The following is a 17,500-nucleotide window of genomic DNA, read 5'->3' on the forward strand; positions in this document are numbered from 1 at the left end:
TTTTAAATAGTTTCAAAAGAATCAGGATGCTATTTAATTAATTTGCAAATTTTAAAAATGTTTACAAAAATCAATTTTGAATTTTTAAATTAAAACCGATATTTTTTATTGCATATATAATTATTAATGCTGTTGAAATGTTTTTGAAATAATGATTAAAATTAATTTTTGTACAAATAAGATATGATTATTTATAAAATTGACATTTCAAATTGACATTTCAACGCATATTTCATCAAGTTGCAAGTAATAACTTGTAATATTATCGAATATCATATTTTGAATACAGAGAAAAAAATTGTAGCTTTTCCGAAAAAATTTGAAGATTGCTTGAGTTTAGACTTTTGCCAAGGCATGTCAAAGACGCATAATAGGATATTTCGTGATATTTCGTGATAATCATGATATTTGCGATGAATTGATGAAATTTCATTATTAATTATTATTATTGGCAATAATCAATCAATGTGTATTCCAAGAAACAACGAAGAAAGTTTTATATAAAAATGATGTCAATTTAATAAAAGCATCTTTGAGGATAATTTGTAATACTGTATCTATCTTTCAAAGTTTTGGCTTTAATTTTTTGCGTGGATTAAAAATATTAAATATTAAATAAATGTTCAACTATAGTATATTAAAATACCTTGATGATTTCAGAGTTCATATATAGTGCGCGTATACATTTATGAGATATTTCTATTAATTATCTTTAATTTTTAGGGTGTTAATTCAGCATTAACTACATATTTTTTTGGATCAAATATGAAAAAAAAGTTAACAATTGAAAAATTTCTGGAATTTCAACAACAATTGCAAAAAGAAATACTTAGTTTAGAGGTAAATTTTTCTTTATTACATTATATCGAAAATTATGTTTTTTAAATTTTTAAAATTTTCTTCAAAATCAACGATTAATATTATTTAGATTTATCTCATTTTTGTTGGTATTTCGAATTTTCCTGCATTTCAATAATTGTATTGTTATTATTATTATAGTTTGAACGAAGAAATCCTGACGAAAATGGTCGAATTACTGAAGTAGATTTTACTGAGCTATTACTCGCATATGCTGGTTATCCTGACAAAAAGAAAGCGAAAATTAGAAAAACGGTTAAAAAACGGTAATATAATTAATTATTAATTATTATAATTAATATGAATAATATTTTTAAACAAAAAATTAAATATGAATTATAATATCAAATTTAATATTTCAATTTTTCAAATATTTTAATATTCAAATATAATATTTAATAAATCTTTTTATTTCTTTCAGTTTTAAGGATAATCCAAAGGGAATAGATAAAGATGAATATCTAAAATTTTTTCACTTTTTAAATAATATTAATGACGTGGACACGGCTTTGACATTTTATCATATTGCTGGAGCATCTATCGATCAAGGTTTTTCATTATTATTGAAAATAATATTTATATTATATATATAAATCATAGATCAATTTAAAACAAGTTTATTTTAATTATATATTTTTAATTTTTTATGCTTCTATTTCTTTTTTAAAGTGCATTGCCTTTTATTATACGGGATATTCGATTAGTTATTAATAATTAAACATCGATAAAAATATTCCTGAACACGACCATATGAATTTATATACAAACGAATAGTTCAATGACTATCAAACTCAATGATATGAACAATAATTCATATAAATATATTATAGTGTAGATAAAAAGTTTTTTATACTACTAAAGATCTTCGAAGATCATTGTGCTCCCTATTATTTTAATTACCTAAAACATTCATCAAAACATCAATTTCATTAATTTTAGTATTTGTTTATTTAGAAATGATGGTTTAGATTTTATTATTTTAAGTTTATTTTTGGGAATATAACCTAACGATATTTATTTATTGTATTAAAATGATTTTCAAATTATTTGTACAAAATTAAATATTTTATTATATGTTTTATTTATAAATATATAATATGATGAGTTGCTACGCAATATTTTTGTGATAAATAGGATTTTTACATGTGAATTATTATTATTAAATATTATTTAAAATTTGAAAATTATTTCAATAATTGTTCTTTAATGAATAAATTTTGATTATATTTAATTGCTATATTACTATCTACATATATAGTATATATAGTATATAGTATATAATTTCTTTTTATTTTATAGCAACTCTGAAACATGTGGCGAAAACAGTGGCTCATGTTGATTTGAGTGATCATGTAATACAAGTGGTTTACACAATATTTGATGAAAATAGTAAGTTTATCTTAAATTTTAAATTTTAATTGAATACATAAAAGATTTGATTATTTCGTATTTCACATATTTAATATTTATATGACTAGTAAATTTACAATATTATAATTCTTTATATAAATATTATTTTTCATTTAATGTCTCTTATTGGAAATAAGAAGTTATTACACGAAATAATTAATGTTCGATATGGAACGAATATTAAGAATGTAATATATAATCTAGAAATTTTGAATCTATTGAAATACCAATATCTTATGAATTGTATAAATATATTGTTGAATATTTATATTTGTTTTGATACATTTTATATTTAATTTGGCATAATATGATCTCTAATATATCTTATATTGTAATATATATACTTTACATATTGTGATATTTGATCCAAATAATGACATTCCTTTTTGTTAATTTCTAGTGGATGGCCAATTAAGCAACAAAGAATTTGTTGCTGTAATGAAAAATAGAGTACTACGTGGATTGGAAAAGCCAAAAGATACTGGTTTTGTAAAATTGATTGAATCAATAGTGAAGTGTTTAAAAATCAGTTATAATATGCATCTTGATAGTTAGATTTAAATTACTACAGCTTAAATATATTTTATAACGTTTAATAATCTATTTAAAATGTTTTATCTTATTAAAAGAGTATCATTATTATCATATAAATGTATAATAAATAAAAAAATAAATATTAGATTTATTTGATTTATGTTGTGTTTTGACTCATTTTTTCGACTCAAAAAAAATTTGATTATTGATATCAATTCATCTATATCTATTTTTAAAGAAGTATACAAACGAAGATAAGATAAAACAGACTTAACTAATTTATATGTTCTATATTTTGAAATATCAATCACAATAATAGTTTTGAAAAAAAACGATGAATAATGTGTTCAATTAATATGTCATTTATATATCACAAATCACGAATCTAGATAAGGAGAGGAAATGGGAGAAGGAAACGCATAGTAATATTGAAATTAATATTTATATAATATAATATTAAAATATTGAAATTAAGATTGCAAAGAATGTTATAAATGAAACAGATATAAAAAGAAAAATAGAGGTAGAATAAGAATTGTTCAATGTCATCTGTCTCAAATATCAAAAACATATCTTCAAATGCAGTATAAAATTAAAGATGAATGCTAATTTTTTGAAAGTTAAAAACATTTTTTCAAAATTGATCTCTCGTGCTGATCTTCAATTTTTATCCTATCTTATATTTTTCTATCATTATTTGCTGTCCTTTCTATATGTATTTCAATTGTTACAGTCTGGAATGGCATTGATTCTCAAATTTTTATCCTATATTTGTCCCATCACATTGTTTTCTTTCCTTGTCTATGTCTTTATTTTTAGCGTGTGGCTTTATGTAAGATACAAGAATCAATTCAATACACATTGTTTCTCTTTCAAAGTTACAATGTGTTGTAATATTTGATAATATTTAATAAAGGATATAAATATTTTATCAATTATAATTTATGTATCTCTCGAATAGAGATCTGTAAGATAAAAATCTTGCAAAATATAACCTAATATATATAACCTCATATATATATATATATATATATATGATATATGATTTATTTTTTTACATAAGAAATCATTTAAGGATAGTGTTATGAGATTTAAACGAACGAAAATTTAATTATTCATATGTGTCTATAAAATATATAAAATTTTATTATTATTATTATTATTATCGTGTAAAAACTGGATAAATGGATAAAATAACTCAAATTTAATCAAGTATTATTATTATTATTAATATTATTGCTTTATTTTTTATATATTAAAAATATGAGTTTTTTTATCAATTTAATTCAATTATATAAATTTATAAATATATAATTTTATTTGTATAATTTTTTATTTGTATAATATTAATTTTTTCATCAATAACTTCACTCAATTTCAATTTTTTATTTTTATTAGATAAGTTCGTGATTTAAAAGTGAAGCTTTATTAAAGTTATTGAAAATAAATGAAAACAAAATCTGAAATATTTCGAATGAATTTTAAGATTATTGCATAATCATAACAATCGTTATATGTGGCTATGAATATATATATATATATATATGTTTATGAATATATATGTATATCAATTCTTTCATCAATAACTTAACTGTTAATACTTTATTTTTATCAAATGAAGTTTGATTTATCGATTAAAGTTGTGAAGTTGTTGAAAATAAATGAAAACAAAATCTGAAATATTTCAGATTGAATTTTTATCGTGGCAATCGTTATAAATATACGTGATTAAATATAAATATAAATTATTTTTATTATTAATTATTTATCTTATTATTAATATTATAATATTATCTTATTATTAAAATATAAATTACGTAATAAATTGCAAATCTATGCGTGCTATACAATTATTATCAAAGGTCATCAAAACATGCCATTGCAATTCTCCTGTGTACAGAATGTAAATAATCTCTTTGTATTACTCAGTTGCATTTTTCTTAAAATAATCGATATTCATGAGGAATATACATTATTTATATTATTATTAATTCGAAAGAATAATTTATGATAACTTATGACCTCTGAAGATTAATCTTGATAAACTTTTCATTTATAGTGTACCGAACGAGGTTCTCATGAATCATTACGAATATTTCGGTCACTCAAATTCTACGAAGATTTTACTTAGAATGATGAAAACTTTACATAATAACGTTAACGATACCGTCAAGGAATCTCTTTACGGTGTAACGTATGCATTTCCGCAATTGGAATATCAAGTAGCTCATAAAGTTGTTCTTATGCCAAAGGTGTGTATATAACCTTATACATATTTAATATTGTTATATAATGTAACGCAAAAAATAATCCAATTCGTCGTAAGATATTTTACATTAAATAAACTTATTAATAATATATTATATTGCATATTGTATTGTATCGTCGTTTAATTATATTGTATATCGTAGCTTCGAGATCGAAGAAAAGTATCTCTAATATGTGGTGGCGGAAGTGGACACGAACCTTTTGCGTCAGGTAAAAAAATATTGAAAATATTTATCTGTATAATTATTAAATATTTTATATATATATATTTATTTTTTTTTAAATGCTAGCAAATATAAAAATATAAAAATATCTCTTTTGGATTGATTTATATACATATTCTGTAAAATTTATAATATATATTCATAAAAAAAAGTAATTCGAATTAGGTACACGCATTAAGCTTTTGTATCATTGAGTCCATAATTCTATAAAGAACCAAGAACTTGAATATTACGTGATATATTACGCAAATAAGAAATTTCATATGTATATAATTCTTGAATCAATGGATTCTGAATTATATATAAGATCGACGCTTTCTAAATACTACTATTAATAAATATCAAAACAATATAAAAACGAAATAAAAATAATATAAAAAATTGAAAATTTTTAATTCAAATTCTCCGAAACTTAAGTTCAGACATGAATTTTTTTTTTATTTTTGAGAACATTGAAATTAATATTCTATAAAAATCATAATTAAATATTTATTAAATATACATAATAGCAAACTATAAGTAAGTAATGAAATTATTTTAAATACTTTTCAAGGTTATGTTGGTAATGGTATGTTGGCTGCAGCTGTAGCAGGTTCGATATATTCTTCACCACCATCGGAACATGTTTCTTATGCTATCAATCGCGTTTCCGAATATAATAAAAGTAAGTTGAACAATTTCGTGGATTTTTAAATTTAGAATAAATTTTACCGTTTTATAAATTATAAATTTGTTATCAATATTGAATATGAAATAATCAATATGAAATAAGAAAATATTTATTATATAGCAAATGATATATATATATTCTTACTTTAATTAGAAAAATTTCAATAATACATTGATAAAATTTTCGATACGCATGAGTTTTTAATTTTTTTTTTTTTTTGTTTTTCGAATTTTTATCTTAATTCGTGATAATTTCTTCCCGCTCTTTGTTATCATTTTGTTTTTCATTAATCTTTGATATTAAGAATTTATGGACCTATCCGATTACAGACAAATCATATATCGATAATGGCAATATTAACACTTGCTGTGAATATTTACTTATTTATTTATTTAATAAAAAAATCTTGTATGTAACAAAATTAAGCGAGTCAACGATTTATTTAATGATAATAGATATATATATATTTTCCTCTATCAAGAAATTATATATACAAACAGCATATACAGCATATAATTTGACAGAGTAAATTAAAATTTATCTTTTTTATGATATACGATGTACATTTTATTTTTTATGTAATTGTGAAACATTATTTAAAATCCAATATATTATAATTTATAATCATGATATATCGCTTTAAAGATTAATTAGATAAAATGTTTTTATACCTTATATATAAAAAAAAATATTTTTAACTTATTTAAATTAACTTAATTAAATTATAATTTAAGATATTAAGATAATTATTACGAATATAAAGCTAATATTAGTTCATACAATAAATGAAGGAGAAGGAAATTTTATGAAATTTAATAGTTTAATGCGACGATTCAATTCGATAAAAATCTCATGATAATTGATATGAAAAAATATTAAAAAAATATTTATTGAATTAAAAATATTAAAAATTATTAATTATTTGATTTCTCGATAATAAAATTTCAAAATAATATATATATATATATATATATATATATATGTGAATAAATAATATATTTTTTAGCCGGTGTCTTAGTAATCGCTCCGAATTATACTGGAGATCTTCTTAATTTTGGAATAGCAATCGAGAAAGCTAGACAAAAAGGTATAAAGGTAAAGAAAAAAAAAATTTATCTCGTTTTATATTATTCGTATTCCCGTATGATATTATCTATACATTATTTTTTTGATAATTCTGTTCGCGAGTTAGATTTTGTTGTTAAAACCATAAGATGTTTTTTTAATATTTATTTACTTATATATTATATATTTCAAATTGTAGAAAATATTTTGTCTATATGTGTGCATATACATATAAATATAAATATGTATGTCTCTAGTTTAATTGCAATGCAATCTTTATTATTCATACATATTTTTTTTTTTTTTTTTTTTTTTTTTTTTACACTACTACGTTTTTTTTTTTTTACTTTACTACGTTAAAATTGTTCGTGTGTATGATGAGTTTCTTTTTCTTTTACAAAAATTTAAATTTTTCCATTCATATATGGAACTCGTTCCGTTCTTTTTTTATTTTAGGTTGAAAATATAAATGTAAACGAAGACTGCAGTATACCGGAAAAAGATCAAAGTCGAGCTGGTAAACGTGGTTTAACTGGAATTGTATTTGTGATTAAGATAGCTGGTGCGTTAGCGGAAGAAGGATTACCACTTGAAACGGTCTATAAAACTGCACAGGATGTTTTGGATAATTTAGCTACAACTTCGGTTGGATTGAGCGCATGTGCAATACCAGGTCAATATAATTTAATATTAAGGAACACCTATTAGAATATAATACGTCTATATATATTATAATACGCATAAATTGTTAAAACAATTTATTTTGAGTCGAAAAAGATGTTGATCGATATAATTTGAATCAAATTTAATTTATATGGGAAAAAAATTTATCGAAGAAAAGAGAATATTTCACTTTCATTTATCATATATCAAGATCTCTCTTCAATTAAATTGCAACCAACAATTCAATGAATTGCGATAAAAAATATAAATGATACGATGGCAAGGATGATACGATCGCAATCATGCTAAAAATCAAAGAAAGATCGAAAGGAAATGAAACATCAAATCGACGTTCATGTTTTTTTTACGCTATATTTCGAATGGAATTAAAAAGCAAATAAATAAATTGTAAAACTAACGCAAACTATATATTACATGTTACAGGTCAACGTCGAATGTTCGAACTTGCAGAAGATGAGATCGAAGTTGGAATGGGAATCCACGGAGAGGCTGGATATGAAAAAACGAAATTAAAACCATCGTATGACATAGCTTCATTGATGTTAGATCGCATAAGCAACGCATTATCTTTAAAAAGTGGAGATTCAGTTGCAGTTATTATTAATAATTTTGGAGCATTAAGTCAATTGGAACAAGGGATAGTTGCTCACGATGTGGTCAAAGTACTCCGTAAGAAAAAGATTAAATCTTTGTGTATATTGTTTTCTTATAGTACTATTTAGAAAAAATGAAAAAATAATTGTGACAGATAGAGACGAGATAATACATATCATTACCGTGATAACGAATATACAATTATCTATAATAGATTATTCAAATTATATAAGAAAATATAATCATATAATTGTTTGAAAGTCGTTACTCGCAAAACATGTATAATATAAAATTTTCAAAACAATTTTATATTAACATATTCTTTATTATTATTGTCAATATTGCATTCGATTTGTATTTGATCATTTCATTAATTTTTCTGATAACTATATTATTATATGATAATCATGGTATATGAAAATGGTATTTGAAAAAGTTGAGATCCATACGTATATTTGATATCAAGATTATATAAAATTTTTTTTTTTCTTGTCAATTTTCTTTTTAATCTAATTATTTATTTAATATGTATAAATATGATTCATTTAATCGATCGATATAATTTTTGTTTTTTGTTCGAATCAGGCAATATGAATATAAATCCTCTTCGATTATATTGGGGAATGGTGATGACATCATTAAATAGCGCTGGAGTACACGTTACGCTTCTAAAATTACCTGACAAGCATAAAAGTCTTTTTCTTAAATGTCTCGATGCACCAACTGATGCACCAAGATGGCTAGGTAGCAAGTTTAGCGTTCCTATAGAACCATCAGAACCGATCATTCAGCATGAAGTAGTACGAAAAGTAGAACAAATTGGTATAGAAATTTCTTCAGATTTACAAAATTTATTAAAAAATTGTTTAAAAAATGCTTGCGAGAATGCGATTAGAGAAGAAGAACATCTGAACGATTTAGATAGAGGATGCGGAGACAGTGATGCAGGATCAACGCTTAAGAGACTTGCCATTAGTACGTATTTTCCGTATTGTAAAAATAAATAAAAAAAAATTATTTTTGTTTCATTATATATTCGATATTGATAATATCAAATATATAATTTTTTTCGTTTAATCCGAAGAAATTCAGCGATATATTTCGTTTGTATATTTGTATTTATTTATTTATTTATTTTTTAGGAACTTTGACAAATTTAGATAAATTACAATTTTCATATCCAGCGTCGGCATTTCTTGAATTAGCGCATATAGCCGAAGAAGAAATGGGTGGTGCATCCGGAGCATTATATTGTCTATTTTTTACTACTATTAGCACACAATTAATTTCACCTATAAACAAAAAATGGACAGAAATTTGGGCTCGTGCGTTTCGTACCGCTTTAAATAGTTTAACGCAATATGGAAAAGCGATGCCAGGAGATAGATCTATGGTATTATATTATATTATTATAATCTAGGATAATCATTTATATCAAATATTGATTTATAATAAATTATAGTTTATAAATTTTTGTTATGCGATAAATTTTTATAATTTTATTGTTTTACATTGAACGACCAACTGATTTATAATTTATAAAATTCATTCAAAGAATTGAATTCTATATGTCACTTATAATATTGGTAATATTCATATATAAATTAAATTATAATTTATTTCAATAATATTAATAGATAAGAAAATGATTACAAATATTGATCAAAATACAGAGTTTATTTATCATTATTATTAATTAAAATTGTATATCAAGTTATTAATTAAAATTCCTAATTGTATCGTAATTTAACTTTAATATTAATTGAAAATTATAAAATGATAATTATTAGAAATCATAATTTTATTATTGATATTAATATTCTTTTTTATTATAGATTGATCCACTCAATGCTCTTTGCGATACTCTTGATAAAATGGTAGACAAACCATTAAGAGATATTTGTGATGCGTTACGTACATCAACTTGGCAAGCATGTGAAGCTACAAAACATATGAAACCTATGTAAGCGTAGTATAATTTTTTCGTTTTTTTTTTTTTTTTTTTTCTATATCATTTCATATTTGTTCATAAAAATACATAATTTTTCTACATTTTTTCTTTGATAATTTTGTTCTGTTTGTTCTGTTCTTCAGTCTAACAGTAGAAAAAAAAAAATAATTATTTTAATTTTAAAATAAAGAAAAATTGTCATATATGTAAAAAAGGTTTTTAAATTATATATAAAAAACTATATATATTATTTTCATATATTGAACAACATATATTTAATCAAAAAAATATTATTAAATATTAAAAGAAATATTATGTATTCTTAAACATATATATAGTTTTCAATATTTTGTATGTTATTTTTAGATTAATCATTTTATTTAATTTGTGTTACAGGGTAGGCCGTGCTAGCTATGTAAAACAAGCTAAATATTTAAAAAACGTTGATGCTGGTGCATTTGCAGTTGTAACTTGTGTCAATGCTATTACAGATATACTTAAAAATTTCCCTTCTTCCAAATAATAATAATAATAATAATAATAAAAAATAAAAAAAAATATTGTAATAAAAAATATGTTAATTTTCAATAGATATATTATAAAAAATTAATATAAAATTAGATATAAATTGTAAAAAAAAATTTCAAACATTTTTAATAATTTTGCGATAAAAAGAATATATTTCTATTTAATGTTATATAATAATACAAATATTACATAATATTAAATTACATAATATTATATTAAAAAAAAAATTAATTTCTTCAATTACCATGTTTCATTGTGATAAATAAAAAAAAAAAAAAAATTAAAAATAGAAATTTTTAATAAATTTATATACTAAAATACTACTATTATTAAATATTATTATTATTAAAATATATTGTATTATTATTAAATATTATTATTAAATATTAAAATACATGTGCTAAATGCAATGTACATATATTTCGAATATATATATATTGCATACATATATTTGCAATGTACATATATTTCGAATATAAATATACATTGTAAAAATTTTTTTGTAAAAAATTTTTATTCTTAAAAATAAAAAAAATTTTGCATTTTATTCACTATATGAAATATATTATTAAACCGACAATGTAATGTATATATTTTATATTAAAGATTAAAAACACAGTATAGTTTTGAAAGTGAAAATAAATTACGATAAAAATATTAATTAAAATCTCATATCTTTTGTCTGGGATTAAGCTCTAAAAAAATATATATAGATTAGGAGAAAAAATAATGGGAAAAAAATTTAGAGACAGATTAAAAATTCGGGAATTAGCGCCATCTTCAAATCAGAATGCCTCAAATGAAACATATAAAGCAAATAATGAAACGTAATGAGAAAAAGATAGAAATAGAATAGAAATTGATCGTCAATATTTTTGAAGACTACATATTTTTGGTACTAATTCTCAATTTTAACTTATTCTATTTTATCCTATCTTTTTTGTTTGACGAATTTTATAATTATATTTTTTTATAATTATTATAATATATATTTTTATAAATAAATATGAAGAGATGGAATTGACGATCTATTCTTACTTTATTTCTATCCTATTCTATTTACTATCCTTTCAATGTTTGATTTCAATGTTTTTATTCTATCTCTGTCCTTTTCATCCAATCATTTTTTCTTTTTGTCTATACTTGGTATAAAAATTTATGAGATTTAGGATCTGATATTCTTTTGATTTAACTTCTTTGTAATATAAAAATTTGTAATATGATAAAATAAAAAAATAAAATAAAAAAATATTTATAAAATATATCAAAACATATAAATAAAATAAAAATATGTATATATATATATATATAATGTAACGATTAATACATCAGATCGAACATTAATGCCATTGAAAAAAAATATATATAGATATAAAAAAAAAAGTTAAAATATACTATATATATATGTATACTATATATATATATATATTCTTATTTACTTACATATTTAGATATCTTCTCATTTTGTAATTTATCAACTATAAAATAACAATATATTCTATTTGTTAACTTTCACATTATTCGATAATGTCGAAACAATGAGAGCGTGAAAGAAGAACGATTTTCGAATGGATTAGTTTGAATTGAAACTTGATCGATGATACATTATCTTTTACTCTTTATAATCATTTCTGATAAATTTTAATATGTTTAAATTTTTTCATTTATATTTTCATATAATTTTTCTCGTTATTACAAGTGTTTCGAATAAGGAGTATAAACTTCCTTCAGGTAATCTGTTTTATCCTTTTTTTTTCAATTTTAATATATATAATATAATATAATAATATAATATTTGATTATAATAAGGGGAATGAAAAAACAAAAAAAATTAGAAAAAATTTTATCCTACTAGATATAATAGCTATGATTTATAATTATTATAATAATTATATATATATATATTGATTTATCATTATTCTAACGGAAAATTTTGATTTCTGAAACAATAGCATGATTCATATAACAATATATTTTTATTGTTATATGAAAAAATAAAATAATCCTATATTTTTTTTACGAATATAATTTTTCAATATTATTTTTCTTCGTGATTTCCAATTTAAAAAAACAATTATTCCAGTTAATATTATAATAATAGAATGATTTTTAACGAGATTTTTTAACAAGAAAAAAAGAAATTTTAATCAATTCGTGAACTTATTAATTATGATATTAAAAGCGACAAAAATAAATAAACGTAAGTTTCGATTAATTTTTTATTGTTCACGAACTAGATAGGATCGATTATTATATTCACTATCACGATATGAAAATTCTAATGCAAATTTACAGATGTAGTCGAAAAATTATGGAGAAAATCAACCGATGAAAATTACTATGGAGGAATTGCAGTGAAGAAGCAACTATTCCAGTTAGTATTGTATCATTAAAATATTCAATATCTCGATAATAATTCATTGTAACAAGAAGAAAAAAAAAAGCGATTAATTAATTAATATTATTTATTAATTACGAAAAAAAAAAATTTTTTTTTAAAGTATTTAAATTAATTCGATTTCACGATAACGCGTGAAAATTAGATATTTTTGAAAAACTTGGTTTTTTCAAAAAATTAAAAATTAAAAATCAAAATCATAAAAACATATAGAAAAATCGAGATAATTTCTTTTTAAGTCGAAATCTCAAAATCATTTATAGATCATTTATAGATTTTCTTCGTATTTTTATTTCTTCAGATAATACAAAGAAAAATACAAATACAAAGAAAAAGAAAGAAATAGGATCGATTTTTGATTTTCAATTAAATTCAAATCGAAAACAATCCTCAATTATATAATTTTGCGCGACAAGTTCGAATTGAATTAAATTTGTTTTAGAGATATTTTTATGGAAGATCAAAAAAATGATAAATTACAATTTGGCTATGTTTGCGAAAATCCAATTCAATGGGAACAAAGATTCGAAGAAAAAGATCTTTCGAATAATCGTCATCGTGGAAAGGTGAGATGATAAAAAATATTAAATTTGAAATAATTAGAAGAATAGATATTTATGAATCCGATATATGCAAGATGTTTTTTAAAGTAAATAAATTTAAGTATAAGATAAATAATTTGATTCTAATGATTATTAATTGTTATTATTCATATTCATTATGACAATGTTTTTTTTTTTTTAAACAAAAAAGAAATTAAATTTGTATATAGGTTACATGGGGCGATATGGATGGTAATTATGGCGAACATTATTGGGACATAAATCATAAATAAATGTTGAAGTAGTGATAATTAAAATGGAAAATAAAAAATTATTATATAAAAAGAAATATTGTTATGTTATGCAAATGATCAATCTATGTATAATGGGATGTCAATATGTGAAATCGAATGTACACTTGACTATTTATTTAATATAATGTTGCAATGATCAAAATATAAAATGTTACGATGATGTAAAATAGAGTTAGTATTTTACGAAATCGTTCATTTGAAGAGAGGATTCAAGAAAAAATATTTGGTATGTTCACATGTAGGACAACCTTTATTTATTCAATACAGTACTAATAACATAATACTACGCATTATTACAATATTAATATTATTATATTGGTTGTAATCCGAGTTTTTAATGGTGTTTTTTGCGGCGTGGGTGCGTGCGTGCCGTTGCGTGCATGCAGTACGCGCGCGCACTTATGATAGTTCGTATACAAATAAATAAATAAATACATATCTATGTATGTATATATATGTGTGTATATATATATATATATATATATATTTATTTATTTATTTATTTATTTATTTATAATATCCTACACGTAGTGCATTACATGTACACGTATATATGTGTATATATGTATACATATATGATATTTATTATACCTTTGTATTATTATTACGCAGTATGTGAATTTATCTTATCTTTTATATCTTATAAACTTAATTCGAATAGATATAGTGTATATAGATATATATATAGATATAGATATATATATATATATTTATATATCATCAGGATGGTATAAATAATATTGTATTTCATAAAAGCACTTTTTGTTGCTTATAATATTATCGTTTTCTTTCTTTAAATTATCGCATCGCTTTTTCCTTCCACAAACATATGTATTTTCCTTTCGCTCTATCCTTTCTGTTATATCGTTGCGACATCCATGAAGGATATACATATACTTATTTACATTTCTTAAAAAAGTGTTTATGTCTTTTTATTTTTTTTATTTTTTTTTTTTTTTTTTTATTTATTTTTTTATTTTTTTTAGCTTTCTTACTAGCTTCGGAAGGAAAACTTAAGACACATTACTAACTACTTACAGATATATCGAGAATTTGAAACATTAAACATTGTTTCGCGTTGTGTATGATCGCTTTTCGATCGATTGATCGATCGCTAAGATAATAATAAGATCCATCTCCCCTCCCCCCATCCAATCACGGTGATTGAAATTCCTTTCGTGCTTCATTAGTTTTTTTTAGTCATTGATTTCTTTTCGTTCTTCTTTCGTTCGTTCATTCGTTCGTTCGTTTTTTTCATTCTTTCGTTCGTTCGTTCGTTCATTCGCTCGCTCCCTCATACGCACGCATATAATAGCAAGTATTTATATATTACAGTTATAGACGTGCCGAGTGCGCGAGAGTTGAGCGCTATGCAAGTGTGGTACTTTGGAAGACTATCATATAACTCACAATATTCTTCTAATCCAATGATCATTTCTTTCTATTGCATTTTATTTATAATGTTATATTGATCACATGCCAAATTTATCTATTACGCATGAAGCCTTCCCTCTTCTCCTCCAAAAAAGAAAAAAAAAACAAGAGAAATAGATCCACAAGATAGGCGAAGAAGAGAATAAAATAAATTGCATACGATTTATCGCAGAAAATATATAATCGTGCAATAGAAAAAGTGATCAAAGAAAGTTTAGAAGAAAATTGTTTGCTACGTATGACATCCTTCCAGGACACTACACTGGCATAGTAATCGAGTACAGAGTGTCCTACAAGGTATGGCATATGCGGCAAATAAAAGGTAGATGTAGATACGGGAAAACGAAACGAGAAATATCTCTAATTCTAATAGTTGAATATTTGTTTGTTCCAATCATTGTTTTTCATTTTTAAATTCCTATTTTTATTTTTTTCCATTCGAATAACTCGGCAGAGAATATACAATACACAGTTTCTTCCCCTCCCTCTCCTCCCTCTTTTTCATTTTCTTCCATCATTTAATTGTTGTATCGTTCTTAAAAAATATTCGATATTTATCCGATATTAATATTTTACAAACTTTAAACCATAATGTCCAGTCACATCGAGTATCCGTTATGCATTTATACAAGTTATGCTGGTATTTTGTATTTTGGGTAGATATCAAACATTTTAATTCTCAGATATATCATACCTTATGAAACACATTTATGCTTTCAATCTATTCGCTTCAATAAATATCCTTGTACGTATATGTACCTTTGCGATCGTTTTCTTCATTCTTCTTTCCTTCTTTTTTTTTTATTTATTTATTTATTTATTTATTTTTGTATTTCTTTTTTGTTTGGCTGGTCCACTAACATTCCTAGAAAAAATACTCTCTGCAGTCCTCTATGTTATAAACTAAGATTTTTTTTTTTGTTCCTCTATTTTCCGTTTGATTTCCCATCATCCGTCTAACTTTTCGTCAAATTATTTTTTTTACTCTCTCCTCGATCGTTCGATATTTTCTTCTTCGTTTACGAACATGTTCGCTTTTTTCGCATCTTTGTTCTATAGAAAACCTTATAGGTTCGCAACATTTTCGAACGAATATAATTGCGAATTTGATCGCCACGTTCCGCAGAATCGGTCGCGTATGCATTATCTATCTCTCGCTACACGCATACGAAGCATATCGTATGCATATCGATCAGTCGCGATTTAATCGTAATCGAGATAGTACATGGTAAAGATAATTAATCAAATCTACTATCGTGTGGTCATTCGTGATTTGTTTCTCGAGAAAGCGAAGGAAGAAAAGCTTACGATTGATGTTTGGTTTCGTTACCGATAAGATTAAAAATTATCTAGTATCACAAATATCATTATAGATCGCGAAAATGCCCGTGGATAAACGAATCGAGTCGATTGGAAGGAAAAAATTTGATTCATCGAATTAACGATGCCATTTACGTACATTTGTGCGCATATATCCGTGATCGGATGAAAACATGATTAAAAACGTGATTTCGCGACATATTCGTTCTTTTTTTTTTTTTTTTCTTTTTTCTAATTAATTAATTATGCTTAAACTTTTGCAGATCGATAGATAGACTGTCGATAGATCTATTTCGACATATCGAGAAGTTTCGATATTCGACCACGAATATTTTATAAACTGCTTAGTTTAAGGCGTTTATATCGCGAAAAAGAAAAGAATTTTTTTATAACCTTAAAATTAGATTCGTAGCTTATCATTTCCAATAAAAACGACATATGTATACATATTTCATTTCAACTTTCCCCATCTGTCGAATACTCATGTTGAATAAATGCAAATTTTATTCGATACAAAACATATGTTTAGGCTTTAAGCATTATTCCATATAATGGCTCACAGTTAAAGTTTATCTTATTATTTATCGACAAAATATCGTATAAATAATTTGGGAATATTATAGCAAGATAATTAAAATTCTATTAAATTTGATTATATAAACAATAATAATTAAAATATATTCGCTTAATAATATATTTAGATGAA

At 22.9% G+C, this 17,500-nt stretch overlaps 3 protein-coding genes across 4 annotated transcripts in view; all 3 read left to right on the forward strand.

Annotated features, from left to right (window-relative positions):
• Nucleotides 1-2,958, forward strand: part of LOC102670860 (calcium uptake protein 1 homolog, mitochondrial) — a 9,324-nt gene extending 6,366 nt beyond the window's left edge. For both annotated transcript variants that reach the window (XM_006622502.2, XM_006622501.2), the window contains exons 7-11: nt 724-840; nt 1,000-1,124; nt 1,280-1,407; nt 2,158-2,247; nt 2,669-2,958. In XM_006622502.2, coding sequence (XP_006622565.1) covers nt 724-840; nt 1,000-1,124; nt 1,280-1,407; nt 2,158-2,247; nt 2,669-2,823 — 615 coding nt within the window. In that variant the 3' untranslated portion in view covers nt 2,824-2,958. The remainder of the gene's footprint in view (nt 1-723; nt 841-999; nt 1,125-1,279; nt 1,408-2,157; nt 2,248-2,668) is intronic.
• A 1,660-nt stretch (nt 2,959-4,618) lies between these two features.
• On the forward strand, nt 4,619-10,830 carry LOC102670723 (PTS-dependent dihydroxyacetone kinase 1, dihydroxyacetone-binding subunit DhaK-like). The gene is made up of 11 exons (XM_006622500.2): nt 4,619-4,705; nt 4,862-5,054; nt 5,214-5,280; nt 5,848-5,958; nt 6,971-7,059; nt 7,486-7,702; nt 8,137-8,382; nt 8,893-9,282; nt 9,450-9,700; nt 10,143-10,270; nt 10,655-10,830. The coding sequence occupies exons 1-11, from the start codon at nt 4,638-4,640 to the stop codon at nt 10,779-10,781; spliced, it is 1,887 nt and encodes a 628-aa protein (XP_006622563.2). The 5' UTR covers nt 4,619-4,637; the 3' UTR covers nt 10,782-10,830.
• Nucleotides 10,831-12,238: 1,408 nt separating this feature from the next.
• LOC102671423 lies at nt 12,239-14,039 on the forward strand. Its single transcript, XM_006622506.2, has 4 exons — nt 12,239-12,517; nt 13,082-13,160; nt 13,627-13,750; nt 13,957-14,039. Exons 1-4 carry the CDS (start codon nt 12,433-12,435, stop codon nt 14,017-14,019), a joined length of 351 nt encoding a protein of 116 aa, XP_006622569.1. The 5' UTR covers nt 12,239-12,432; the 3' UTR covers nt 14,020-14,039.
• Nucleotides 14,040-17,500: the final 3,461 nt, after the last annotated feature.

The sequence above is a fragment of the Apis dorsata genome, unplaced genomic scaffold (genome assembly GCF_000469605.1).
Source record: "Apis dorsata unplaced genomic scaffold, Apis dorsata 1.3 scaffold_694, whole genome shotgun sequence".
NCBI lineage: Eukaryota > Metazoa > Arthropoda > Insecta > Hymenoptera > Apidae > Apis > Apis dorsata.

Coding starts and splice junctions, on each gene's coding strand:
- LOC102671423 (XM_006622506.2), top strand. CDS start 12,433: ATGTTTAAATTTTTTCATTTATATTTTCATATAATTTTTCTCGTTATT. Junction 13,161..13,626: donor GTGAAGAAGCAACTATTCCA/GTTAGTATTGTA, acceptor AATTTGTTTTAG/AGATATTTTTATGGAAGATC. Junction 13,751..13,956: donor ATAATCGTCATCGTGGAAAG/GTGAGATGATAA, acceptor ATTTGTATATAG/GTTACATGGGGCGATATGGA.
- LOC102670723 (XM_006622500.2), top strand. CDS start 4,638: ATGCGTGCTATACAATTATTATCAAAGGTCATCAAAACATGCCATTGC. Junction 5,281..5,847: donor ACACGAACCTTTTGCGTCAG/GTAAAAAAATAT, acceptor ATACTTTTCAAG/GTTATGTTGGTAATGGTATG. Junction 7,060..7,485: donor CTAGACAAAAAGGTATAAAG/GTAAAGAAAAAA, acceptor TTTTTATTTTAG/GTTGAAAATATAAATGTAAA.